At 47.9% G+C, this 25,238-nt stretch overlaps 1 protein-coding gene across 4 annotated transcripts; it reads left to right on the top strand.

Annotated features, from left to right (window-relative positions):
- Positions 1 to 1,649: 1,649 nt before the first annotated feature.
- Positions 1,650 to 24,893, top strand: MED26 (mediator complex subunit 26). 4 transcript variants are annotated; one of them, XM_071727921.1, is made up of 3 exons: positions 1,650 to 1,981; positions 20,605 to 20,679; positions 22,001 to 24,893. In XM_071727921.1, exons 1-3 carry the CDS (start codon positions 1,907 to 1,909, stop codon positions 23,696 to 23,698), a joined length of 1,848 nt encoding a protein of 615 aa, XP_071584022.1. In that variant the 5' UTR covers positions 1,650 to 1,906; the 3' UTR covers positions 23,699 to 24,893. The 4 variants fall into 4 exon arrangements, with proteins under 4 accessions (XP_071584022.1, XP_071584025.1, XP_071584024.1 ...); XM_071727924.1 differs by lacking the exon at positions 1,650 to 1,981 and adding an exon at positions 2,597 to 2,738 and having other exon boundaries at positions 22,001 to 24,517; XM_071727923.1 differs by lacking the exon at positions 1,650 to 1,981 and adding an exon at positions 3,637 to 3,705 and having other exon boundaries at positions 22,001 to 24,517.
- Positions 24,894 to 25,238: the final 345 nt, after the last annotated feature.

Below are 25,238 nucleotides of genomic sequence, written 5' to 3'. Positions count from 1 at the left end.
CTCTGCTTCAGTTTTTGTAGCTGACTGTTGAAAGTCTTTATTTAAATGATTCCAAGGCTCAGGTTTTGGCAAATCCCCTGTATTTTATGTGGATGCAGTCTCTTGGGCACTTGCAGGGATTTACTTGAGTTGCCCTCTTTTCCATTACCTGAAGTTTTTCTGCTTCCTTTTGGGGAAAGATATTGAGGGAAGATGCCTTACCAAGTCCATTTTTGGTCTCTGGGCTTTTGGAAACCTGACCTCCTTTTTGGTTGTGGTTTCTTCCAACTCATTGAGAGAAATGAGGTGAATGAAGAACTCTCTCTAGGTTTGTAGGGGTAGCTCTGCCCAGGTTAACAGTTGATAGTTTCTAATTGTATTTTCTTTATTTTCAGAATGGGCAAGGCAGTAAAGTTCTGCTTGGCAAAAATTTTTATCCCTAATATTTTTCTCCAGAACACATTAGCCTGGTTACAGATTAAAGGCCCTTTATTACCTCCCTGCCAGTCTGAAGCAGGGCACATACCCAAGGCATTAAGCCTGGGACACCCAAACAGCCACAATTTATCCCCAATATTTATTTCCTTAAACCCTTTCTCCCCACACCACTTGGTCCCATCAGGTGTCTGGGGCCACCAGGTCCCACCAGGCCCGGATGGAGCCTCAGGGGCAGTCAGGATCACTTCACCCCTCAGCCTCCTTACCCAGCCTTGCTTCCCCCTCACCCCAAGCTCACTTTGCCCTTCATCCCCCTCACCCCAGCCTTGCTTCCCCTCTCACCCTCCTCACTGCGAGCTCTTTTCCCTTCATCCCCCTCACTCTGCCCTCATTTCTCCCTTCATTCCCCTCACTCTTCCCTCATTTCCTTCATTCCCCTCACTCTTTCCTCATTTCTCCCTTCATCCCCCTCACTCTTTCCTCATTTCTCCCTTCATCCCCCTCACTCTTTCCTCATTTCTCCCTTCATCCCCCTCACTCTTTCCTCATTTCTCCCTTCATCCCCCTCACTCTTTCCTCATTTCTCCCTTCATCCCCCTCACTCTGCCCTTATTTCTCCCTTCATCCTCCTCACTCTTCCCTCATTTCTCCCTTCATCCCCCTCACTCTGCCCTCATTTCCTTCATCCCCCTCACTCTTCCCTCATTTCTCCCTTCATCCCCCTCACTCTTCCCTCATTTCCTTCATCCCCCTCACTCTTCCCTCATTTCTCCCTTCATCCCCCTCACTCTTCCCACATTTCCTTCATCCCCCTCACTCTTCCCTCATTTCTCCCTTCATCCCCCTCACTCTTCCCACATTTCCTTCATCCCCCTCACTCTTCCCTCATTTCTCCCTTCATCCCCCTCAGCCCAGCCTCGCTTCCCCCTTCATCCCCTCACTCCGGCCTCTCTTTCCCCCTCACCCTGAGCTCACTTCCCTCCATCCCCCTCATCCCAGCCTCGCTTTCCCCTCCATCCCCCTCATCCCAGCCTCGCTTCCCCCTCCATCCCCCTCTCCCCAGCCGCCCTCCTCCTCTCTCTCTCTCTCTCCCTCCCCCTCCGCGCAGGCGCCCGCAGCCCCCAGCGCGGTGTTGGTTCCCGCAGCGCATGCGCGGTGCGTGCCCGCCGGTGCGTGCTGCGGGGCGTCAGGGGCGCGCCGCTTCTTACGGCATCGGGCGTGTCCCAGGGTGCCCTGCGCGGGGCTGCCTGCTGCCCACAGTTGAGTTTGGCCCCGAGCGGAACAGTCGGGCCCGGGCCCGGTAGCGCCGTCGCGGTTCCGGCACCGCGTCCCGCTGCGAGCGCCGCTTCCCCCGCCTCCGCGGGGAGCGAACATGCGACTCCGGCTCCCCGAGGAGGCCGCCGCCGGCGAGTGAGGAGCCGCCGCCCCGGCCCGGCCTGGCCCCGCCGCCCGCCCGCCCCGGCCGCAGCCGCCCCGCTTCGCACAGGCAATGACAGCGGCTCCGGCCCCCTCCCCGCAGCAGATCAGGGACCGGCTGCTGCAGGCCATCGACCCGCAGAGCAACGTGAGTACGGCCCGACGAGCCCCCGCGCTTCCCGTGCCCGGCAGCGGGGGGGACACCGGCCCCGAGCCGCCGCCGGGCCCCCCGCAGCCCCGCGCCCTCCCGGGGGTAACCGCCGCGCCGCTGACCGGGGCCGCCCGGCCCCCGCCGCCTCACCTCCCCGCCGGGACGGCGGCTGCGGGCGGCCTCCTCCCCGGGCACCGGAAGCCTCCGCTGCGGGCGGTAGCGGGGAGCTCCCCGGCGCCTTGCCCGCCCGGGGTCCCGCTGCCTGCGGCGCCTCGCCGCCCCCTTCCCCTCCGCCGGCGTTCGGGGCCGCCGCGGCGGTGGCACCGGAGGCCTCTTCCCTCCTGGCAGGGGGCTGCGGCCGTCCCCCCCCCCTGCCGCGTCGCCTCCCGCCGCCTCACGGCACCCCCCGGGGCCCGGCCGGCGCTGCCCGGCCATGCGGCGTGCGGCCCGGCGGCCTCCTCACGCCAGGCCGCGGCTCGGGTGCGGCCTGCAGGGGGCTCTGGGCCGGGCTCCGCCGCTGCTCGCCGGGACCTTCCGGGGCTCCCACCTGTTCCTCGGCCCCTGCGGCCGCCTCCAGGCCGGGCTGTGGGGTGTCCTGGGCTGCGGGGACACCGGGAGGGCTTCGACGGTGGCTTGGGGGCTCTGGAGCTGCTCCAGCACCGAGCAGCCTCGATCTTCGCTGTTATCCCTTCCTGCAGTGCGCTAATGAGCTTATCTGCTCCTCCTGGGATGTGCTGTAAGCACAGGAGTCGGGGTGTATTTTACCTATAAGTGGCCTTAAGGTTGAAGTCCTGGTTATCTGAAGTCTCATGTGCTTTAAGGTGAGGGGTTTTTGGCACAGGAAAGCAGTTCTTTGCTTGGGTGGTTATTGCTGTGAGAGGACTGCAGAGCCTGCAATCTGTCTTAAGATTTTTGAATCTTAGATGACCAGTAAGCCCCAGCAGGATGCAAAGGTGGGTTTGGCTTGGCCATCTGCAGTTTGTGGGGGCACTACACATGTGTCACACGTGTCATGTGTGTGTCTGTGATTCCAGGAGGCTGGGGATGTCAAGCAGTGTTTTCATTCTATTAAACTTCTACCTGCTTTTGTCTGAATAAGTGGGTTTTCTTATCATGCACCTGTTATTGAGGTCTTAAAGTAGCTGATCAAGTTGTTGCCATTTAGAAACATTCTGCAGTGGCCTGTGTGTGTGACAGTGAGGGAAAAAGCACCCTGACCTTGTAGCTTCCTCAGTAATCCCCTGTGTTGTGCACTTGTCCTGGGCTGCAGTATTACATGTTTGAGGAACAGCAGTGAATTGTAATTGTGGGCCTCTAAATATCAAAGCTGAGCTTGCCCTGGCTCCAGCTGAAGTGTCAGTGGGTGCACTGCATGAATTTTGGTTGTCTGAGTTCTCTTGTTCTGGCTGCAAATTTTTTACTTGACCCTAAGTGCCAACCCGATTCAATAAAATTGTAACAGATCTCTGGTTTCTTTCTGCTTCCAAACTGTCAGCACCAATGGTTACCCTCCTTCTGCTTTGCTTCCTGAAACACTGTGGCTGTGCAGAATTAAGCAGCCAGGAAATAAATTTTGTGGTGGATCCTCTTCTCTGTGTGTCAGTGTCACTTTCTGCTGGAGTCTCTCTGCAGGTTGGTTGTGTGGAGGGACCAGCACTAAGCAGGCAGCTGGGAAAGGGAAGTTTGAGCATCAGCCAAAAGCTCTGCTGAGCTTCCAGCAGGTCAGTAGCTCCATAAGCTTAGGAGTGATGTATGTTAAATTATAATTCTACATACTTGATACTTATCCAGGGCAATAATTGGTGGCAGAAAAATCAGCCCTTTGTTTAGAAATGCCTGTAGGCAGGGGGCTGTCTTCCAGTTTAACCTTTTCTTCCAAGGAGGGCAGGGGTGGTGTAGTTATTTGGTGTGCAGGCTTAGGCCTCAGACTTTCTCTCTCCAAAGTACATAGAATACAGGGTGAAGAGTCAGTCAAACCATCTGCCATGCCATGAAGGCAAGAAAAGTTTACATTTTGGACATGCTTCAAAGCAGATTCTGAATTTAACCCCACTTAGGGATTCCACCAGTATAAAAGGGTAAGAAACTGTTGTGATGTTTTTCTGCAGGAGGAAGTCAATGCAGCTGTGAGCTGCAGCACTTGCTGGTACTCACAGGAAACTCTTGATGTTCTTCTGGCTTTTGGAATCTTCTCCTAAAAGATGTGGTTGCATTTGAGCTTAAAGTATTCATCTTTGGCATTGACTTCCTTCTTTACCAAGGAAGTCAAGCTCTGAGGCCTGGATTTCATTCAGAAGTTTCAATATTATTGTCACCAAGCTGTGTGTGTGTTTCTGGAGAGCAGAGAGGGTGAAAACTGCCCTGATCTTGTCAGGTATGCAAGAGGTCTGTGAGGCTGAGGAGGAGGAGATGTTTCTTTGTGAGTCTTTACTTGGGGGCACTGTAAATTTAAGCCTCAGTGACACATTCTCTGACACAAACTGTTCCTCTGGTGTGGATCTTTATTCCAGTGTGGTCCTTGTGGTACATACAGATCTTGGTTCACTTTGAGGTCTTGCCTTAAAAAAAAAAAATAATCAAAAAATAGTTTCCCTTCCTGTGTTGAGCTGAACTGGTCAAAATAATCTTTCACCCAAGCTTTCAGAACCAGCTTGCCTTGAGAAATCATCTCTGCCAACTGTTCAGCTTTGTTTTAGCTGCTCCATGAAGTTCTGCTGACTCAGGAGCAATGTTTTCATTGTACACATGCATGTAGCACTTGAGACCTCTTCTAGTAATAGCTGCAGAATATATTTATAACTTTGTTTCACACAGTTCAGAATTTACACAAGTAACCTCTCTTTCAAAGGAGAGCTATATGAAATAAGCTATTTAGAAAAAAAATTACATCATCTTGGAAGCCACCTGGGATGTCTGGTGTTATGTCTTCATTTATTCAGCCTTTTCCCCTGGAAAAAACCCATATGGGCAAGCTCCTTCTGCTACTTGACTTAAACACTAAGTATCCATATCAGTTTCCTTCCAAAGCTTGTGGGAAGGAACCAGGAATCCTGTTAGAGGAAAGCAGGAGGTCACTGGTGTTGCCAGAGTGAGGAGTGACACGATTTTCTTACAAGAAAAGTCCTTTTCCTGGAAGAAACATAGAAACAGTAACTGGAGCAGAGTGTCTGAAACCTTACAGGAGCACTTGGGTGGGATCTTCAGGGGAGATATTCCTGGTTCTGGTAGAACCAAAGCTTTTCCATTTGGGTTCAGTGTGTGGAGAAACCACCTCTCCCAGCAAGCAGAACACCTCCACCTTGTTAAGTTGTGCTCTGTGCTCCTCAGGGAATTGATTACCTGATGTCAGGAATAATGAGAGCTGTTAGTCTGAGCTCGGTGGGAAAGCCTGTCCTTCCCCACTGCTCTTAGAATTGTGCTTGCAATTAACTAGTTCTTTCCTTGATCTTCAATATTGGCCAATAAATTAATGATTTGCCATTAATACCTCTCTGGGATGCAGCCCCAGCTCTGCTTTGAGGATTAGATGCTTGCTGGGTGATTGCAGTGGGTTGTGAATCAAGCTGCCAGCCATGAGGTGGCTCAGTTGGCTGCTCAGACCTTCAGGAGAGGGCCATGAGCTGAATTATTTCAGGAGCAGCGTGGCCAGCAGGTCCAGGGAAGGGATTCTGCCCCTGTGCTCAGCCCTGGGGAGGCCACAGCTTGAGTCCTGGGTCCAGTTCTGGGCCCCTCAGCTCAGGAAGGAGATTGAGGTGCTGGAGCAGGTCCAGAGAAGAGCAAGGAGGCTGGGAAGGGATCCAGCACAAGTCCTGTGAGGAAGGGCTGAGGGAGCTGGGGGTGTTGAGGCTGGAGAAGAGGAGGCTCAGGGGAGACCTCATCACTCTCTCCAACTCCCTGAAAGGAGGTTGGAGCCAGGGGGGGGTTGGGCTCTTTTCCCAGGCAACTCTCAGCAAGACAAGAGGGCACAAGAGGTCTCAAGTTGTGCCAGGGGAGGTTTAGGTTGGACATGAGAAAGAATTTCTTTCTGGAGAGGGTGCTCAGCCATTGGAATGGGCTGCCCAGGGAAGGGGTGGATTCTCCATCCCTGGAGATATTTCCAAAGAGCCTGGATGTGGCACTCAGTGCCATGGGCTGGGAACCACGGGGGGAGTGGAGCAAGGGTTGGACTTGATGAGCTCTGAGGTCCCTTCCAACCCAGCCCATTCTATAATTCTGTGATTAACAAGAAATTGGTTCCTGTGCTGTAAGATGTTCAGCAGCCTCTGGGCTGATCTTCCAGCTGCTGCTCCAGTCAGAGTTCAAGATGCTTCCAGGGCTTTTCCATTGCTTTACCCAAGTCCTAGACACAAACCCCTCTCTCAGCAGTGTGTGCTTTCAATAACTGAGTTTGCAAGGGAGGGGAGGAGGTGTCAGGTGCTGTTGTGAGGATGTGCAGGGGAGGATGAGGCTGTTTGGCTTCAGGAGGGGTTTGGTGATTCCTTTGGCTGCAGGGAAGTTTTCTGTGTGGGCGAAAGTAGCCCGGGCATGGCTTTTGCTTTAGCTTTATCCTTTTCTGTCAGGCCCTAATAAGCTTATCAGTTCTGAGGAAGCTGCAGCATGCAGGGAGGATGGAACCTGTTGTACCTCTCCCCGTTTTTGTTTCTTATTGTAGCTTATCTTGTTTCAAGCAGTCTCACATTTTGTGCAGCAAGGCCGGGGATTGTGTTTCAGGTGTGTGTGGAAACATCCAGGTGGTTGTGGCATTTCCTACCACTCAGACTCCAAAGTTGGGTCAGCCCTGAGTTCCAGATGCAGATTTGGGCCTGATGGAGTAAGTCTCATTGTCTTCAGTATCTTCATAATTTATTTTTAAAAATAACCTTAACTGAGGGCGACTGCTTTTGGGTTTTTTGTGCTTTTTGTTGCAAACAGCTGGATTCACTTGAATCCACCTGTTTGAGGTGGTGGTATGGTGGGTTTCTTGGCCTTGCTTTGCAACTCTCCTATCCAGCTCTTTCCAAAATAGCTTTTTGGTAGAAATACATTCCAGCAGTGCCTGCCATGCTTCCACAGATCCAGGCAGTGGGACTTGTCTGAGTTAGCACTTGTCTGGTTTGTTTCTTGGATAATCCTGGTCAGTTTCTTCCTGGTGTTAATTCAGCTGCTTGCTTCTTGAGCTGTCTTTTGAGGAGGTTAAGAACTTCTCAGTTGTGCAGCAGTCCTTGCAGCTGTGGGACCATTATAAAGTTTGGGGCTGCTAGGAAAATCTTAGCCAAGAAAAGTAGCAGAGAGTTTGGGTTGAGGGGTCAGAGTGAGAGGGATGGCAGATTGCATTTCTGTTGTTAATTCCTTGAAACTCCCCAGGTTGCAGTGATGATGGCAGTAGTTATTTGCTCTGAAGCTGTAATTTGAGTGTTTGTGCAGTGACAATTTAAATAACACCCACTTCTCACTCCTGCCACACACACCCAATTTCTGTGTGCTGGTGCAACAATTTGCAGGATCCTGTGGTAAACTGAATTGATCAGGGTTTTTTTTAAAAAAAAAAAGACAATAAATGTGTTGTTTCTCACAGGTACTTTTTGATGTAGCTCAATTGCCTGATAAAACTTCTGGTGCATCACAAAGAGCACTGGTGCACCTGTGGCAGCAGAATTGGGTATTAAAGTGTTAAAATAAGTTCAGAAGCTGGAAAAGGGGAATTCTGTTTGCTTCCTCCTGCTTCCCCTTAGCAGGCTGGCTTGGGACCTCTTAGGGAAGGGGGATGTGTTCCCTCTAAAAGTTATCCACCTGGATAACAGCCTGGCTGTGTTTTATGGGATGAGAAGGGATGCCTCATGGTCAAGTTTCACTCGTGGAGGCTTTATTGTAGTCACTGTCACTCGTGTGTGGCTGAAGGATCTCTGGAGCCATCCCCTGTGTGCTCTGCAGGGCAGTAATGCCAGAGGGCTTGGGATGTGTTCCTGGAGCAGAGGCTGGAAAGCTCCTTTGTGGAGGATGCTCCCGAGCCAGTGAGCTTTGCAGCTGAAGAGCAGGTGGGGAAGGCCATGGCTGATGGTTCAGCTGCTCCCGGGTTGCACCGACTTGGTTCAGACTCTGTGCTTTCAGCAGGGGCTGCCAATGGAGCCACACCCGGCGGGAGAGCTCCTGTGATCCTCATCCACTTCCCACCTCCAGCTGCACATTCCTGGTCCCTCCCTGTGCTGGCACTGGCTGACCCTGCAGGGAGCTGGCCCAGGAGCTCACCTGCCCAAACCCTGCCTGAGAGGGGGCTCAGCAGGGGCTCTCCCCCTGCCCGGCCTCAGGGAGGTGGCAGCTGTGGCACAGAGAATCCTAGAATGGGCTGGGTTGGAAGGGACCTCAGAGCTCATCAAGTCCAACCCTTGCTCCACTCCCCCCGTGGTTCCCAGCCCATGGCACTGAGTGCCACATCCAGGCTCTTTTGAAATATCTCCAGGGATGGAGAATCCACCCCTTCCCTGGGCAGCCCATTCCAATGCCTGATCACCCTCTCCAGAAAGAAATTCTTTCTCATGTCCAACCTAAACCTCCCCTGGCACAACTTGAGACCTCTTGTGCCCTCTTGTCTTGCTGAGAGTTGCCTGGGAAAAGAGCCCAACCCCCCCCTGGCTCCAACCTCCTTTCAGGGAGTTGGAGAGAGTGATGAGGTCTCCCCTGAGCCTCCTCTTCTCCAGCCTCAACACCCCCAGCTCCCTCAGCCCTTCCTCACAGGACTTGTGCTGGATCCCTTCCCAGCCTCCTTGCTCTTCTCTGGACCTGCTCCAGCACCTCAATCTCCTTCCTGAGCTGAGGGGCCCAGAACTGGACACAGGACTCAAGCTGTGGCCTCCCCAGGGCTGAGCACAGGGGCAGTCCTGGGGCTCCTTTGTGCTGAGGAGAGGGGACAGAGCCCCTCCAGCCACCCCCTGGGTTGTGTCCTTCATGGGGATCAGGCTTTGCCAGCCCAAGTGACAGCAGTTGGCAGCCAGCAGCTGCTTGCACACACTCCAGTGTGGACCCTGGGTGAGAAATGAGCTCTTGGATTGCTCAGAGGCTGAAGGGCAGAAGCATTGTGGGGGGAAAAAATTCCTCTCAGACATTTTTCTTGTTGTAAGCATGAAGGAGTTTACTGAATGGGAGAACTGATTTTTTTTTTTTGTAGGTAAACAACATGGATAATCTCTGCCAGTCACCATGAACCAGAGCGTGGGGAGGGAGCCAATCTGTGTCTTACAAAATATTCAGACCTTTGGCTTAGCCCGAGTTTCACAAGTCTGGACCTTAGGGTAGAAACTCCAGTTTGTCACTCGTTGGGGTTTTTGTCATTTGTTCTGCAGAGCCAGATGAGGTGAGCCCAGGCTGGGGGTGTGTAAGGTGTGAGTTGTTGCCTCTCTTCAGGGATTTGGGGGTGGCTGTGACACAGCAGTGCTGTCACCCTGGCTCCTGGTCAAGGCAGTGCCAGAGCAGGTGGAGCATTTTCTCCCAGTATCCTGTGAGGGAAGAGCCTTTTCCAGCTTTTTCAAGGAGCTGCTGCAGTTGACAAGTGGAGTGTTGGTTTGTTTGGTTTTTTTCAGGAACCAGAAAAAGTTTCAGGATAGGGGAAGGACGAATAGATTCTGCCCACTGGGGAAATCTGATGTCAATTAAGAAGCACTTCTCTTAAGTCATAGTTGCTCCAGTGTGTTAGATATGGAGTTAAAATGAATGTCAGTGTAGTTTTCATGAGAAAAAAAACAAACCATGTCTGTTTGGGCTGATAACACTTTACTGCTATCTCGTCTCACACATTTTGTGCTTGGTGATAACTTCAAATAAACTTTCTGCTGCCTGTATAACATGGAATGTTGTGGCCCCTCTCAGGACCTTGGTCTTTAAAGAAATATTTGAAGGTAAAGGTAAGTGCATCACATTTAGCTTAAAGTAAATGTAGGGTTGTTTACTGGGTATTTAACAGCTGAATTATTCTTTTCTGCAGGTAATTCATGTTTTCAGTATTTGGAACAATATTTAAGTGCTAGCAAATTGCTTTAATTCAAGGTACAATCAGCTAAACTTAGCAGCATGTCAGTGCTTCCTGGGGCATGGCTTTCATGGGTCAGCTTTAGTGGGATTGTTCATCTCAAAGTTTACAGTTTTCAGCACGTCCAAACAGTTGGTGGTAGAAATTTCCATTGAGGAATCACTGGAAGTGAATCAGAACTCGTTCTGGTTTAGTGAACAAGGTGGTTTTCCATCACAGGAACTGGGGAGGAGAGGAATCCTATGTCCCAGCCTGTAGTATTCAGCAACATCCTCAGCTGGGTGGTTTTTTTTTTTTGAAATTTGGTGCTGTAAAGATTGTGCAGAGGTGGAAATCTTGCCTGAGAGAGACAGGCAGTGCTCTGGTGGAGATGCTTTCTCACCTCTCTGTGTTCCTGCCGAATCAGCTTGCTGAGTATCACCATCAAACTGCATCCAGGGTTTTTTTTTAAGGCATGTAGAACTTCTGAAGGTCGAGAAGCATGGGTGTTTTTTGTTGTTTTTTTTTTTTCCAAGGTGGTGATTGATGCACTCTAACTTCAGCAAACAACCGTGCAGGACATCTGCAAACAGCTCTGAGTTTCTGTAACTTGAGCACTCTTGAGCTTGGTAGCAAGGCCAGGAGGAACACTCCTCATGCTGTGTGAATTAATTGCATGGGTAGGAACATGGAAATTCTGTTTGTGTGCAAGTTGTCATCCTGAAAGTTCCAGGAGAACCTATGCCTCAGTATTAGGATTTATCCTTGGAGAAAACTACAGTTGGTTGGTGGATGGAGCTGAGCAGGGGGGGATGGGGTTTGCAGAGCTGCACACTCAGAATCCCAGGGCCTCATGGCAGCTGCCTCTGGCATGGGTGGAAGGGTTTCAGTCTATGAAAATCCAAGCTACTGAATTTTGGCTTTTTGTAGTATTTTCTCCACTGGAGTTTTGAAGGTTGGCTGCCAAGGGGTTGCTGAAGTGAAAATCATGACATTTTTTTGCTGCTAGGTTGGAGAGAACCAGCACCATGTTGCAGCTTCTGGAGTCTTCTGTATTTAAATATCAATAAAATGCTGGTGGGGTGCTGGGTTCTTTTGTCCTGTCCTGCTCACACCGGGCCACTGGTTCTGGAGTGGAACTGGTCTCAAAGTCAAGCAGCTCTCCACCCTTCACCTGGGAGGCTGTGAGATGAGAGGTGTTGTGCTCACATCCTCCTGGGGAAGACTTTTTCAGTTCAGCCAAAGGTAGAAAACTCATTTTGTTTGCAAGTAGCTGCTAATGATTGTGCCACTGCCCAGCATTCTCCACTGATTATCAGGCACAGTCTTCAGAGATTTGGAGGTATTTGGATTGGGGGGGTGTTTGGAAATGGGTGAGTGGCAGCAGCATTTTATCTGGAATTTGGTGAGCAGCACTTTTAGCAGATGGGTAAATTGCTTTTGGTTTTGGTTTTTTTTTTGCATATCCATAAAGCTTGTCTCTGGTGTGTGCTGATGGGAATTCTCTATCAGCTGTCAAAAGGCTACAGCAATTTCTCTCCAAACTTGGTATTTCAAACTTTCCCAATTTGTAGGGCTGTTTTTCTCAGATTTTGTTAACAAATAGTCCGTGCTTAAGTTTTCATGAGCAGTCATGTGAGCACATGGTGCTTCTGTGAGATGAATGAATGTATTTCACAGGGCAATGTATTTAACAGCCTTCTTTACCTTGGTCTCCTTTATCATTTAAGGAATCAGCAGAGAAGCTTATCTGGCATTTGAAAAAAAGTTGCCCTGCTGCATTTGAAAGTGCACCAGTACAGTGATAGATGTGGTTTTGGTTTTTTGTTTTTTTGTTTTTTTTAAGGAAAGGGTGAAAAGTTTATATTGTGGAGGGGTTTTCTGTGTTGGGTGCAGCTCTGATCTGCTGTGTGGTAACAGCTCTGGGTTGGTGTTCCAGGCCACGGGTAACACAATATTGAAGAACTTCAGGAAGCTCTTGACCCTTTGAAGCCATTCTCATCCAGTCCTTAAATGCGTGTTGCATAATTTTAAATCTCCAGCAGTTCTCTGGAGTGCATTAAGATTAAGCAAGGTGATTGCAGAGTGGTTGTGGCCAGGCCATGCCTCCAAGGGTCATTCTCCTAATCTAGTTTGGTGTCTGACTTTGCTCTTGCCCTAACTGGGGTTGGTAATACCAGGGAGCTGGGCTGAAGTGGCTCCTCCTGTGCCTTGACTTTTCCCTGAATACCTGCAGTACAGACCCCAATGAGTGGCTCTCTCCTTCCTGTGGAAAGCACAGAGATCATCATAAACCAGAAGGGGTGCATCTTAAGGCTGAATTTTCTGTAGATTCTGTAGTAGTCTGCCTGAATAATCAGCAAACTCTGCATTTCTTTTGTTAAAGTAGGACCAGTTGTTCCCAAGACTTTGAATGCACAGCAACCTCATTTTCTGGCTCTCTAAATTTACAAGCAATCATTTTGGACTTCAGTTCCTGGCTGATAATAAACAGTGACTACCAGGATTCATCTGGTTATATTTTCTGTACAAGTGGGAGAGGAGGAGAACTGGTTATCATGTGTACAACAACTCTGTATCGTGGTTATGTGCCTTTAGTCCTGGGTAGTGATTGAGTTTTTGGGGCTTGTGTGTTGGTGATATGTTCTGTGGGTGTTATTTATTGTGCTGAAATAATCTGTAGCTAGTGCTGCACCTGGAGGGGGAGATTTTGTATTATTTCATGCAGCCCAACACTTGACAAGTCCTGATTAAACACTCTCCTGTTCCACTAAACATCTTGGTAGCTGCCTGTGGGACCTGTAGAATTACACCAAAAGGCACAGGGTGTGCAGAGCTGGGTCACATTCCCAATTTTCCATGTTTGTTCTGATTTGATGATGCTTTATTTGGGCAGGACAGATGTGCTCAGGTGTTGGGGTGGAGAGGGACAAGCAGGAGGTGGGTGAAATGGTGAAGTGGCTGCAGAGCCTGAGGGGTGACAGCTGCTTTTGGGGGCTGCTGCAGCCCTCGATATTCTCCTGGGATCGGGTTCTTTCCAGGCACTGCCTGGGAGTGGGGCAGGGGGGGTCAGAGGGCTTTGAAGTGTTGAGGTTTCTGAGTCCTTTGTCATGCAAAGTCTCCGAGTACCTGGCTGAGAACCTGGTTGTGTCTCTCTGAGTCCCTGGCTGTGTCTCTCTGAGTACCTGGCTGTGTCTCTCTGAGTCCCTGGCTGTGTCTCTCTGAGTCCCTGGCTGTGTCTCTCTTGAGTCCCTGGCTGTGTCTCTCTGAGTCCCTGGCTGTGTCTCTCTGAGTCCCTGGCTGTGTCTCTCTGAGTCCCTGGCTGTGTCTCTCTGAGTCCCTGGCTGTGTCTCTCTGAGTCCCTGGCTGTGTCTCTCTGAGTACCTGGCTGTGTCTCTCTGAGTCCCTGGCTGTGTCTCTCTTGAGTCCCTGGCTGTGTCTCTCTTGAGTCCCTGGCTGTGTCTCTCTGAGTCCCTGGCTGTGTCTCTCCGAGTACCTGGCTGTGTCTCTCTTGAGTCCCTGGCTGTGTCTCTCTTGAGTACCTGGCTGTGTCTCTCTTGAGTCCCTGGCTGTGTCTCTCTGAGTCCCTGGCTGTGTCTCTCCGAGTACCTGGCTGTGTCTCTCCGAGTCTCTGGCTGTGTCTCTCTTGAGTACCTGGCTGTGTCTCTCTTGAGTACCTGGCTGTGTCTCTCTGAGTACCTGGCTGTGTCTCTCCGAGTACCTGGCTGTGTCTCTCTTGAGTACCTGGCTGTGTCTCTCCGAGTCCCTGGCTGTGTCTCTCTGAGTCTCTGGCTGTGTCTCTCTGAGTCTCTGGCTGTGTCTCTCTTGAGTCCCTGGCTGTGTCTCTCTTGAGTCCCTGGCTGTGTCTCTCTTGAGTCCCTGGCTGTGTCTCTCTTGAGTCCCTGGCTGTGTCTCTCTGAGAGGACACAATTTTGAATTCCTCTTGAGAAGTGGGGCTTGCAGTGTGGTTCTGCTACTTGCTGGTCTTAAACCTCTGTAGTGGGTCTGGCAAGTGTTTGAGAGCTGCTCTGAGAGCACTGCCAGCTCTCTGTTTATTTCTACCGAGCAATCAGTATTTGTCATGTTGCAAATTGGGCCAGCGAGCATGAAAACAGTTGATCCCCATTTTCTTTCTTATGACTAATAAAGCACAGGAAAGCTGATTTCAGGCTTTGTGTGTCTCCTCCCTATTTTTTCAATACTGTGTGAACTGAGAACTTTCTCTTATTAACCCTCTTTTCAAAACCTCTTATCACTGCTTTCCTCTGAACTCCTCTTTGTCTGCTTTCTTCTTGAGCTGTGGTGCCTTGAGATGAACGTGTAATTCCAGCTGAATTTTGATTCCTGCCCCATTCCTTATCAGTGTGGTGCTGAGTGAAAAACAAGACTGAAATTATCTTGCTTGCAGTGTGCTGTGGTAGATACCAGGGAGTGGGTTCTGCCCTGCTGTGACAGGGACTGGCTTTGTGGTCCACACTGCTCACTCCTTACTCTGTTCCCTTATCTTGACTTTGTGCCACACACATCTTTCCAGTTCAGGAATATTTCATGCAACTGAGCTTCCCTCCAGCTCCTGGGCTTTTTAAATCACAAATTTCTTCCCCAAAATGGTTTTACCCAACTTTGTACACACACATCTTTCCAGTTCAGGAATGTTTCATGCAACTGAGCTTCCCTCCAGCTCCTGGGCTTTTTAAATCACAAATTTCTTCCTCAAAATGGTTTTACCCAACTTCATGGTCTGACTGTTTGTTTGGTTTTGTTGGGGCATGGAAAAAGAAGAGAGGGGGTTGGGGTTCACCTTGTAGTGTCTTGTGTGCTGCTGATAAACTGAGGGGTGGGCACTGCTGCTGCAATTCTTCCAGTGTTATACACAATGTTTAGTGACAATTATCCCTCTCTGGAGTCGTGAGAAGCTCTTCAATTATTGACTGGTGAATATGAATGGAGCAAAATATTACAGAATTTGCCTCAAAGCTCTCTTTGTGGAGAGAAGGATTCCCTCAGGGTGCCACCACTCTCCTCTCATCTGGTTTCTGGGTGTGTGTTTTGCCTCCATCCTCTGTTTTTCACCACCTTTTAGATCTTCTCCATGAATTCACCACTTTCAAGGGGTGTTTTTTCCAGCCTTGCCCAAGTGTGATGTTGTGCTACATCCCTGGGGGCTGCTGCCAGGTCAGGAGTCCCCTTGGGAGTGGTGGTGGCACTTCCCAGGTGCTGAGGGTTTGTGTCTCAGAGCTCTTGGTCCCTGCCAAGGCAAACTGTTTTCTGCTGGCAGACTCTTGATCTCTTGGCTGTTCCTGCCTCTCCACACCTCAGTTCTGTGTCTGCACACAGCCAAAAGGTGCCAGAGAGCTAACCTGGTGTTTTCACCCAAGTGAAATGTTTCGGGTCTGCGGGGTTCTGTGCAATGCAGCGTTCTGGTGGAACCTGACCTTGCTCTTGTTTGATCCTGGCTTTGTAAAATGTGAGAAGGTATCTGGATGATGTCCCTTCACCCTTAACTAAAGCCCAAGTACAAATAAAATGTATGCAAATGGCTTTGGATCTTAAAATTGGACCTGGAAATGTTAAATCCAGAGGCACGGAGAAGTGCTTGCTGTGCCTGGCCACTCACTTGCCAGCTTTTGGTAGTCAAGGAGCATTTCTTCTGCCTCTTGCTTTGCAGCACTAAATTCTGATCAGTTTTCAAAGCATGGACTCCAAAGTGATGTCTCTGCCATAGAAGATGCTCTCAGTGTCTGATTTTTCAACTCAAATCATTGATTCCTTCACATTTAAAGATCTGCTTTACTTAAATGCTATTGCAAAACTCACCACCACCTTGAAAAACACCTTTTGTGTCCAGGTGACTGTTTGAACTCCACTTAGCAAGCTGACTTTCAAACATTTTCAAGCATTATGAGCAAAGTAGTGCATGATCATCTTTTTGGTTTGTCACTTCTGTGAATAGCATCTCGTGTACCCTATCTTTAGACAGCATCATGTCACACTGGGGGTAGGGGAAACTGTTAATAGATCAGTTGCAAGGGAACTGAACTAAATACCAGCAGGTTGTAACCTGAATTCTAACTTTGTGTTTAGTCTGTATCTTTGGAAAAAAAAAAAAAAAAAAAAATGACATAATAGTTTTACTGTTCATGAAATGTATTGTCAGTGTCTGGTATCTAATGCATCCTCTGTGAAGTGCTAAATAAACATTATTCTCCTGTATTTCCATTGCTGCATTTAAATAAAGCCTGCTGTGAAGAGCAACTTTCCTTTCCTTCCTTCTTATTCCATGTTTCAGGGCCTCGTGCCATGGAGGAGCTTTTCCACACGTGCAGTGCTGGGGCAGGGACCCCAGCCCAGGGTAGGACTTGGTGCTTTTGGTGCAAGTGATGATTCCACTGCTCTGGAGAAAATAAACCTGAGTGGGTGATGTTGCTCGAGGTGCTGTTCCTGTACCACTGGGAATTGGTTCTGCCTTCCTGGCAATTTCAGCAGCATTGACCTTGACCCTGGGAATTTCTTGAACGTTTCCTAAGGGTATAGACAGCCTATAGATCTATGCCAGATTTTCTAACTACCCAATAAAATGCTGCTGTCCCCAGGAGCAGGGGGAAGGCAATAAAAGATGGTACAAATGCTCTTGTGAACTTGTGCAGGGATGAATTGCCACCAGGAAACAGCAGCTTGGCAGTAGAGATGTGGATTTATGTCAGAGGAAAGATGGGTCTGGTTTAGTCTTCCACAGTAGGGCTGCTTCTCTGCTTGTAAAATTGCTTTGATACTACAGGTGGGAAAATGTTCCAAAAGTGCCTCCTTTGAAACTAGGAAAGCAGAACTGGGAGCATGTGTGGAAGAAGGGAGTTGGGGTGTGATGACAAATGCATTCTCTCAAAGCCAGTGTCTTCCAAACTATCTGCACAGTGTGCTTCAACATGCTCACCATGGGCTCAGATTATTGGTTGTTGTAACCTGTGATGTCAGGAGAATGAATGAATTCCCCTGTGAATTCAGGAGAATTTCAGGAAAATTAATCATTCCAGGATTACTTGATACTGTGTCAAGATACCTTTTAAAAACTTATTTATTCAAACACTTGCAGTGGAAGCTTTCTCCAACGTTTGTGTCTCAGGAATGGAGCCGGGTGCAGGCTCCTGAGGAGGAGGAAAGGGGTTAAACTGGTGCTCATTTTGTGCTTTGGCACTGCCCTGGCCATAGATGGAGGAAGAGAAGCAAAGTGGGACACTGGGTCTGCTGGTCCCAGTCCATCCTAACTGGTACCAGCTGCTCCAGGTGCTGATTTTTATTGCTTTTTTCAAATCTGCCCAGGAAGGTGTCAGGGAGCAGCTGTCCCTCAAACTTCCTAAACCCAAACCCACTTTCTTATTCTTTTCAACTGCTCTGCACCACCCCGAAGTTAGTTACTGAATTGTTCTTCATTTATAAAAGCCAAAATAGGATTAAGATGGCAGTTAAAGAAAGGGCATTAAGCTGCTTGATCTTTTCCAGAGAGTTCAGAAAGCTGTGCTTTTGTCTGAGGCTGTAGTAAAACATTTAGTGCTTTACTTGGAAAAGATCTCAGATACCAGTAGTAAGCTCCAGAGTGTGGCTGAATGACTTCAGGAGTCTTGCATGGAATAAATAAAATCTGTTTTCTGTGACTGTCATTAGGGTTGCCTGGAAAGGATTATGGTGGATGACTCAAAGCAGATGTTCTCCAGTAAACTTCTGGGTGATTTGGTCTCTGTGCCAGTCAGGCTTCACACCATGGGGGCAACATGTGAGAATTTAAGTGCTGTATAAATTATTCTTAGGTGTTTTCTGCAAAGTCCTGGAGTTGCTTTGTGGAAGTTCCTGGTTTGGGGTGGTTGCAGTGTAAGGAGACAAAGGCAAAGAGAAGCTGAACCAATGTGCAAGTTCCTGAGGTGGTGACTTGGGCAATTGTCCTCCTAACCAGAGCCTGGAGACAGTGGGGTTGCCAAAATCCTTCTTCCCACTCTGCTTTGTGTTATTTCCCGAGCTGCTGTGTAGCCAGGAAGCATTTTTAATAGTTGCTTGCATTAATAAAGTCCCATTCTTGGTGCTGCTGGAAGTAGGATGATGTCCTGGTAGGTTTTGGGGCTTCAGGTCAGTTGGGTGACAACAGCTTTGTGTTGTCAGGCCAGGAACAAGTGGTTGAAGGTACTGGTGTGCTGCTGTTAGGGTCTTCACATGGAATTGGTGACACTTGAGGCATTTTTGGGAAGGTCATCTGGTTTTCATGAAATTTCTTGTGGTATAATTACTTTGAAATAGGCAAACATGAGGTTTTTTTATCCTAAGCCTCTCTTGTGGCAGTTTAGGTGAATCATTCCCAGAAAACTGCACAAAACTACTGGGGAAAGATGGAGGAGTTGTTGGACCTGCCTGGAAGTTATTTCTCTGTTAAGAACCATCCTTCCCTCCAGGTCTAAAAGAGAGGAAAACGAGAGGAGCTTCTTGCAGCTGATCCGGAGCCTCGGTGCTCCTGGCAGGGGCTGCTCCAGTGGAGCTGGGTGTTCCCAATTGGTTACAAATGTGTGCAGAATCTGCAATGGGTGTTTTTGTGTCTTACCAGAAGTTGGGCCATCAGGGGCTGCTTTCGCTCCTAATTGGCACCATGTGTCCCTCAGAGGAGGGGGTGAGTTCAGCCTTGGTGCAGACCCGGGTTCGAGGGGGTGATTCAGCAGCTGGGGACATCCCTCTGCCTCTCTGGGTAAATTGAAACAAGGGCAAAGCTGTTCCTGGAAATTCCCTGACCAGTTTCATCTTTCTGCAGGTGTACATCAGGGTATCACTTTCCCCATCTCCACCTTTTGATAGACTAATGAGGCTTTTTGGCCATCATTTAGATAATGAATATTTGGGGATTACCAGGAGCTGCAAAAACAATTGTACCAGTTATTGGTGTGTGCCATGCAGAGAGCCTTTTGGCACCCTGGTCATTTATAGCCTAAAATACATGTTGGGTAGTAGAGTATCATGTTTTGCAAGTCTAAAAATGTTTGTCTGGAAACTCCCAGAATTCAGTATTAATTATTCTCAGTGCTTTGGTTCTGGAAATTAAAAAAAAATTTTCTTGTGTTTTGTGTTAAGCTCTGGTGCTAAATCATCCTTCCTGGGCACTGAGGGCAGTGCAAGGATCAGAACGTGGAAGAAAGTCAGTGAAGTGAAATAGTGAGAACTAAAATATGTCAAAACACACGTTCTTGCTGCTTCAAAGCTGCAGTTTTGCCAGACCTGACCAGGTGGAAGGGCTTTAAATATCTGTGGAGTTCAGTGGAGAAAAGACAAGTGACAAATTCATTCATCTTTGGTCTGAAGTTAGTTCTACAACTTGTAAGAGAGTCATTCAAAGCCTTCATGGACTTTAAAAATAAGTTTGAGAAAAGTAAATTTAAAAATCAGGCAGAGATGTAATTGCTGATAGATTCATCCAAGTGTCTCCAACATTTAGCAATCCTTCTGTGATGGAAAAAAATGTTGTCTATGCACAGGATTGTCTGGAAAGAAGAGACTTCAGCTCCTGATTCTCTCCTGGTGCCTTACCAGGAGGGTAGAATTACCTTGGAAAAGTTAATTCCTACAAAGTCCTTGTCCCAAAATGAAGAATTTTGTGGCCAGGAGGGCAGAGCTACCTGACTGGGCTCCTGGTGAGACTTTAGGAAAATGTGGGATCCCTGCAGAGGGAAAAAGTGGATTTTTCTGAGATCCAGTTCATGTCCAGTTGAGTCACAAATGGAATTAAGCAATAAATGAGACCGTGATTCAAGTTTTCCTTGGCTTATCCTTTAAATCTCCTTACAAAGGTGAATTGGAAATCCCAGGTTTTGGTGCTGTTAACACCAGGCAATGGGAACACAGCTCCCTGGGCAGTCTGGGGTTTCTCATGGAAATCACTCAAGTCCCACTCAGTGGAAAACTCATCAGGGGAACTCATCAGCATCTCCAGACTTGGAGAAGGGGAATTTCTGCAGCTCTTTGCTCCTCACCATCCCCCAGGCTGGGCAGACACAACCTGAGTCTGGTGTTGGGTGTGGAGGAGGAGGAGGAGGGTGATGGTTTGGGGACACCTGCTGGGCACAGCACCCACCTCTGCTGAGCTCCAGGTCCTGGGGCTTTAGGCTCCTGCTGTGTCACTGCAGGAAGCAGCAGTATTTGGAACTAATGAGTAGCACTGTGACTTGTGTCCATGTAAAGCAGTGGCTGAAGGAATAAAGGTGAAGATTTCTGACCTGGCTTTTGCTTGTCTTGGTCCACTTGGCACTTATGTGTCTGGTTAGGCTGTAGGACAATTAATTGATGCCTTGGGTAGGGGGTCTCAGGGCTTGGCTAATAAGTCTGGGTTTGGCTAATAAACGTTAGTCTTGGCTAATAAGTCACACTGGGTTTATTGCTCTTGTTTCTTTTAGTTTTAGGTAAGAGTCTGTTTGTTACAGCTTCTGCTGTTTCCAATTAGGTCAGTAAAGTGTCCTTGTCCCTGTTCTTTGAGCAGTTGGCTCCCTAAAGCCAGACAGAGTGATAGCAATTTTGTGATTAATGCTTCCAGCAATTATAAAGTGGAAGGTCCTAAATTACATTTGATAACTCAGACCTGTACATGAAACACCAAGTGACTTTGTCTTCCTTGTTACAGATCCATAACATGGTGGCAGTGCTGGAAGTCATCTCCAGCTTGGAGAAATATCCCATTACCAAAGAGGCACTTGAGGTATGTCACCCTCTAAATATGACTTGATTTTTATGTGTATAAAAGGACTTTCTCTGCCTATCTAATTTCCATAAGAGCTTTTCTTGAAACAATAGGTTGATTGCAAAGGATTCACAATTAAGATATTATTTTGTCCCTGTTGTGCTGCTCCTGGCATCTCAGTGGACACACAGTGACTCTTTCTGGGTTCAGATCAGCATTCTGGGCAGCACAGTTCCTGTTTGTGTAGGGCACTAAATTAATCACTTGCTGATTAATTCTCTTGCATTCAGCAGCATCACAGCCTGCTGAAGTACTGGTCACCTTTTGGTGATGGGTGGTGAGTAAGCACCAAAGAATCTGAAGCAAGGACCTGGTTAGGCTGTGTCTATAAAATTAATCTTAAATTCAGCTAAGCAGGTTCCAATTACCTGATCCAGCTGATGAGATGAGGTGTATGAGAAGCTGAAGTGTCAGATTGGGGTAGCAGCTGCAGTCTCACTTGGCCACTCTTGGAATTAGAGACCAAAGAAGTTTTTATGGTTAAATTGTCTATAAATTTAATCTTTATATTGAAAATATTGGTGTTGCTTGCTTTTCATGATTGCTTAACCATAGCTCCAGCTGTATTCCAATGGATGCATCACAACGTGCTGCATATTTCCCTCACAGTTTTCCTTTGAAGTGCTTTTCTCAAGGAATCCAACTTGGGGAACAGTTCTTTTGTTTTCAAATGTGCTTTGGGAACAATCAAACCCTTCACTTCCTTCCTCTCCCGAAGCCTCTTTGGGACACCCCAGGAATGTTTGTTTAGATCTTTCACACGTTGTCAAGATACTGGGGAGTGAAGGGAGAGGAGAGATGGAGGAAGAAGGTAGGAAGGACACAGTGGCACCCCTGCTAGTCAGCTCTGTGAAATGGAGATTTATTTATTTTTTTATTGTCAGGGTAGCACTGGAACAGGCAAAGATCCTGGAATTTTTTCTCCTGCCTCTCTCTGCTGCTCTGATGATAAACAGGCACCATTTCTGCCTGGAGTGCTGCGTTTCCCTTCTAACCTGAGCTTGTGCCTTGGTTCTCAAGATTCTCACTGATGAAAGAATTAATTTCTGCTGTTTTTCACAGCTCTGGTGCTTTAGCCAGGGAATAACAACATGGTGGCTTGAAACCTGCAGTTGGTTTCATGTTGCCTGGCAGAGCACTGCTCCAACTGGACAAATCCTTTCCAAAAAGGATTAATTCAACACTTACATCTTCAGTGGTTTTTAACCAGGTGTTACAAAGCAGGAGCTTCCTGCTGAGAATGGTACCTGTTTGTAAAACAACTTTCCTTTCTTTCTAGGAAACGAGGCTCGGGAGGCTTATCAATGAGGTGAGGAAGAAGACATCCAATGAGGAACTTGCCAAACGTGCCAAGAAATTGTTACGGAATTGGCAGAAGTTGATAGAACCCGTGACCCAGAATGACCCAGTGCCAAGGGGCTTGCCCAACCCCCCCGGGTCAGCAAATGGTGGTGCTCACAACTGCAAAGCAGAAGCACAGCTGCCTGCTGTGGCTGGGTCAAAGCCAATCAGTGAGTTGAAAAGCAGGAATGATATACAGAAACTAAACTCTCCCAAACCAGAGAAACTGGGAAACCGGAAAAGGAAAAGCGAGCACAGGGATGTGCATCAGGGCCCTCCTCCCCCAAACGTCTCCAAAGCTAGTCATGAAGTATTACAAAACTCTTCACCCCCTCCAACAAATGGGATTGGAGGTAGTCCTGAAAATTTCCCTAGTCCTGTAGACGTAAATCTACACGGGGGGCCTGAAAGCAGCAGGACAGAACTCAGTGAAAACGATAAACACAGTAAGATCCCAGTAAATGCTGTAAAACCTCACACCAGTTCTCCAGGACTTGTAAAACCTTCCAGCACTTCCTCGTTACTAAAGACTGCAGTGCTTCAGCAGCATGAGAAGTCAGAAGAAGCCTCTGGGCCACACCAACCCAAGAGCCCTCGCTGCTCCTCCTTTAGCCCCAGGAATGTCAGGCTTGAGACTTTTGCTCGGCAGCACACCACGTACTCACCAAAGGATTCGATGCCCAGTCCATCTCAAAGGTCTCAGTTCTTAGACACTGCACAGGTGCCATCGCCACCACCATCCCTGATGCAACCATCAACACCTCCGATGCCAGCAAAAAGACTGGAGTTCACCCAGCAAGCAGCCCCTGAGGTATCTCAGCCCTGGCAGGAGCAGCAGGTACCTTCTGAGAGCCAGCACAGGCACACGGCGGGGTCCCTCCAACAGCACACGTCTCCCAGCTGCAAAACCAGCTCCCACCACCCCGGGGAACCTCCCACGTCACACGTGGGCTTTTCACAGGACGCTTCAAAGATGGACAGTGATGATGCTGCTTCAGGTTCTGACAGTAAAAAGAAGAAAAGGTACCGACCCAGAGACTACACGGTCAACTTGGATGGGCACGTGACAGAAGGGGGTGTGAAACCTGTGAGGTTAAAAGAGAGAAAACTCACTTTTGATCCCATGACAGGACAGATAAAACCTTTAACACAGAAAGATCCTTTGCAGGTAGAAATCCCTGCACTGACTGAACAGCACAGGACAGAAACGGAAAAGCAGGAGCAAAAACCCAACCTGCAAAGCCCTTTTGAACAAACGAACTGGAAAGAGTTATCCAGAAATGAAATCATTCAGTCCTATTTAAACAGACAGAGTAGCTTGCTGTCCTCATCAGGAGTACAGACTCCAGGAGCTCACTACTTCATGTCTGAGTATTTAAAGCAGGAGGAAAGCACTAGAAAAGAGGCTAGAAAGACTCACGTTCTAGCTCCTAACAGCAAACCTACAGACTTGCCTGGGGTCACAAGGGAGGTCACAAGTGGTGACCTGGACAGAATACGTGACCAGGAGTGGCCAGGTGTGAACGGTTGTTATGACACACAGGGTAACTGGTATGACTGGACACAGTGCATATCTCTAGATCCACACGGGGATGATGGGAGGTTGAACATCCTGCCTTACGTCTGCCTAGACTGAGTACAGTTTTGCTAAAAAAAAAAAAAGAAAAAAAAAAAAAAAAAAGCTTTTTTTTCCTTTTTTTTTTCTTTTTTTTTTTTTTTTTTTTTTTACATCTGCAGTTAGCAAAACGGGCAGACACGATGCCACTTACAGCTGGAGGACACAGCCCCAGGGAGCAGAGGGTGGGAGGGAGCTGGTTGTGTACAGCTCTTTCCTTTAAATTCTCCTTTTGTGAAATGCTGCTACCAGTTTACTAACAATTGCAAAGGAAAGGCATACCAAGGGTGATAAAATCTGAGTTCAAAACTCTAGAGCGAGCCAGCTATAAAAAAAAGTGTTAGTCCCCAAGAAGTGAAGAGGATTTCCAGCACTTTCTGAATGCCGGAATCTTATCACAGGCAGGTACAGAGAAAATTGTGGAAGTTACCTTAACAAAATATGCATCTATTTATTTGATTTGGGTTTTTTATTTGGCAGTGAGATATTGGAGAGACAATGTGCAAAAACTGTAGTTTTATTTGTATCACATCTCTGAACATGATTGCGTTTTGTTTTCTTTCTTTCTTTTTTTTTTTGTTTGTTTTTTTGTTTTTTTTTTTCCAAGTCCACGTGGTACTGAGATTGGGTTTTAAACAGCAGGTGTTGCACTGCAGGCTGGGCAGCCAGCTTCAGCTCAACATTCCATAGGCATCCACATATTTTAGTCTGGTTTCAGTTTAAATCCAGTCTCTGAGAAATGCTGCAAAAAAAAAAAAAAACCTAGATGTTTAACAATATTTTTGATCCCACCACCACCACCACCAGCCAAATATTTTTCCTCCTTTTCCCTTCCTGCAAACTTCTAGGAAAAAAATTTAAAAAAAAAAAAAAAAAAAAAAAAAAAAGGAAAAAAAAAAAAAAGAGAGAAAAAAACCCCCACCTTTTCTAGAATCTAAATGTAATGAGGGTGCTACAAGTTTGTAACTGTACTGTGAGAGGGAAAAAGGAAGCCTGTTTGTATGCTGGAAATATACTTGTTACCATTCCTTTAGATATTGTTTGCCTTATGGATATCCATCATAAACGCAATTTGCAAAAACAAAGAGCCTTAGTGAATGTACAGTAACTATAGACTTCTGTGTTCTTGGGATGCAGAAGGGAGCAACTTTGCTATTTGGTCCTTTAAGTGGACACATTGTGATATAAATGTGGAAATAAAAAAAATTTGCACAAACCAGTTTGTGAATTAATTTGTACTGAACTGATGGGTTTTTTTGCAAGTTTGCTCAGCTCTCAGTGATCATCAGGACTGGGAACCCCTCAGAGCAGAGTGGTGAAGCTGAGTCCCCTCCAAGACTCTGGACAGCAGCTCTTAGGGATGTGCAAGAAGTCTCCCAAGATGTTGGTGGTATTGTCACACAGGTTGGGTTCTTTTTTACCTCTGGAGACTGAGAACCCAGTTGCTGTTATTGTACCTCTGTACCTGAAGAGCTTCACAGTTCATCTCTCTCTCAGTAACTTTGTGATGTGTTATTCCTGTTAAAATGATTTCAGTGCAGCTTGGTTGCCACATGGAAAG

This window comes from Heliangelus exortis, chromosome 28 (assembly GCF_036169615.1).
Source record: "Heliangelus exortis chromosome 28, bHelExo1.hap1, whole genome shotgun sequence".
Classification (NCBI taxonomy): Eukaryota; Metazoa; Chordata; class Aves; order Apodiformes; family Trochilidae; genus Heliangelus; species Heliangelus exortis.
Note: the sequence above shows the minus strand (reverse complement) of the source record. Positions and strands in the feature narration are given on the sequence as shown.

Excerpts from the sequence above, each read along its gene's own strand:
- MED26 (XM_071727921.1), top strand. The coding sequence starts at position 1,907 with ATGACAGCGGCTCCGGCCCCCTCCCCGCAGCAGATCAGGGACCGGCTG. Across the intron at positions 1,982-20,604 it reads CCATCGACCCGCAGAGCAAC|ATCCATAACATGGTGGCAGT; the intron begins GTGAGTACGGCC and ends TCCTTGTTACAG. Across the intron at positions 20,680-22,000 it reads TTACCAAAGAGGCACTTGAG|GAAACGAGGCTCGGGAGGCT; the intron begins GTATGTCACCCT and ends CTTTCTTTCTAG.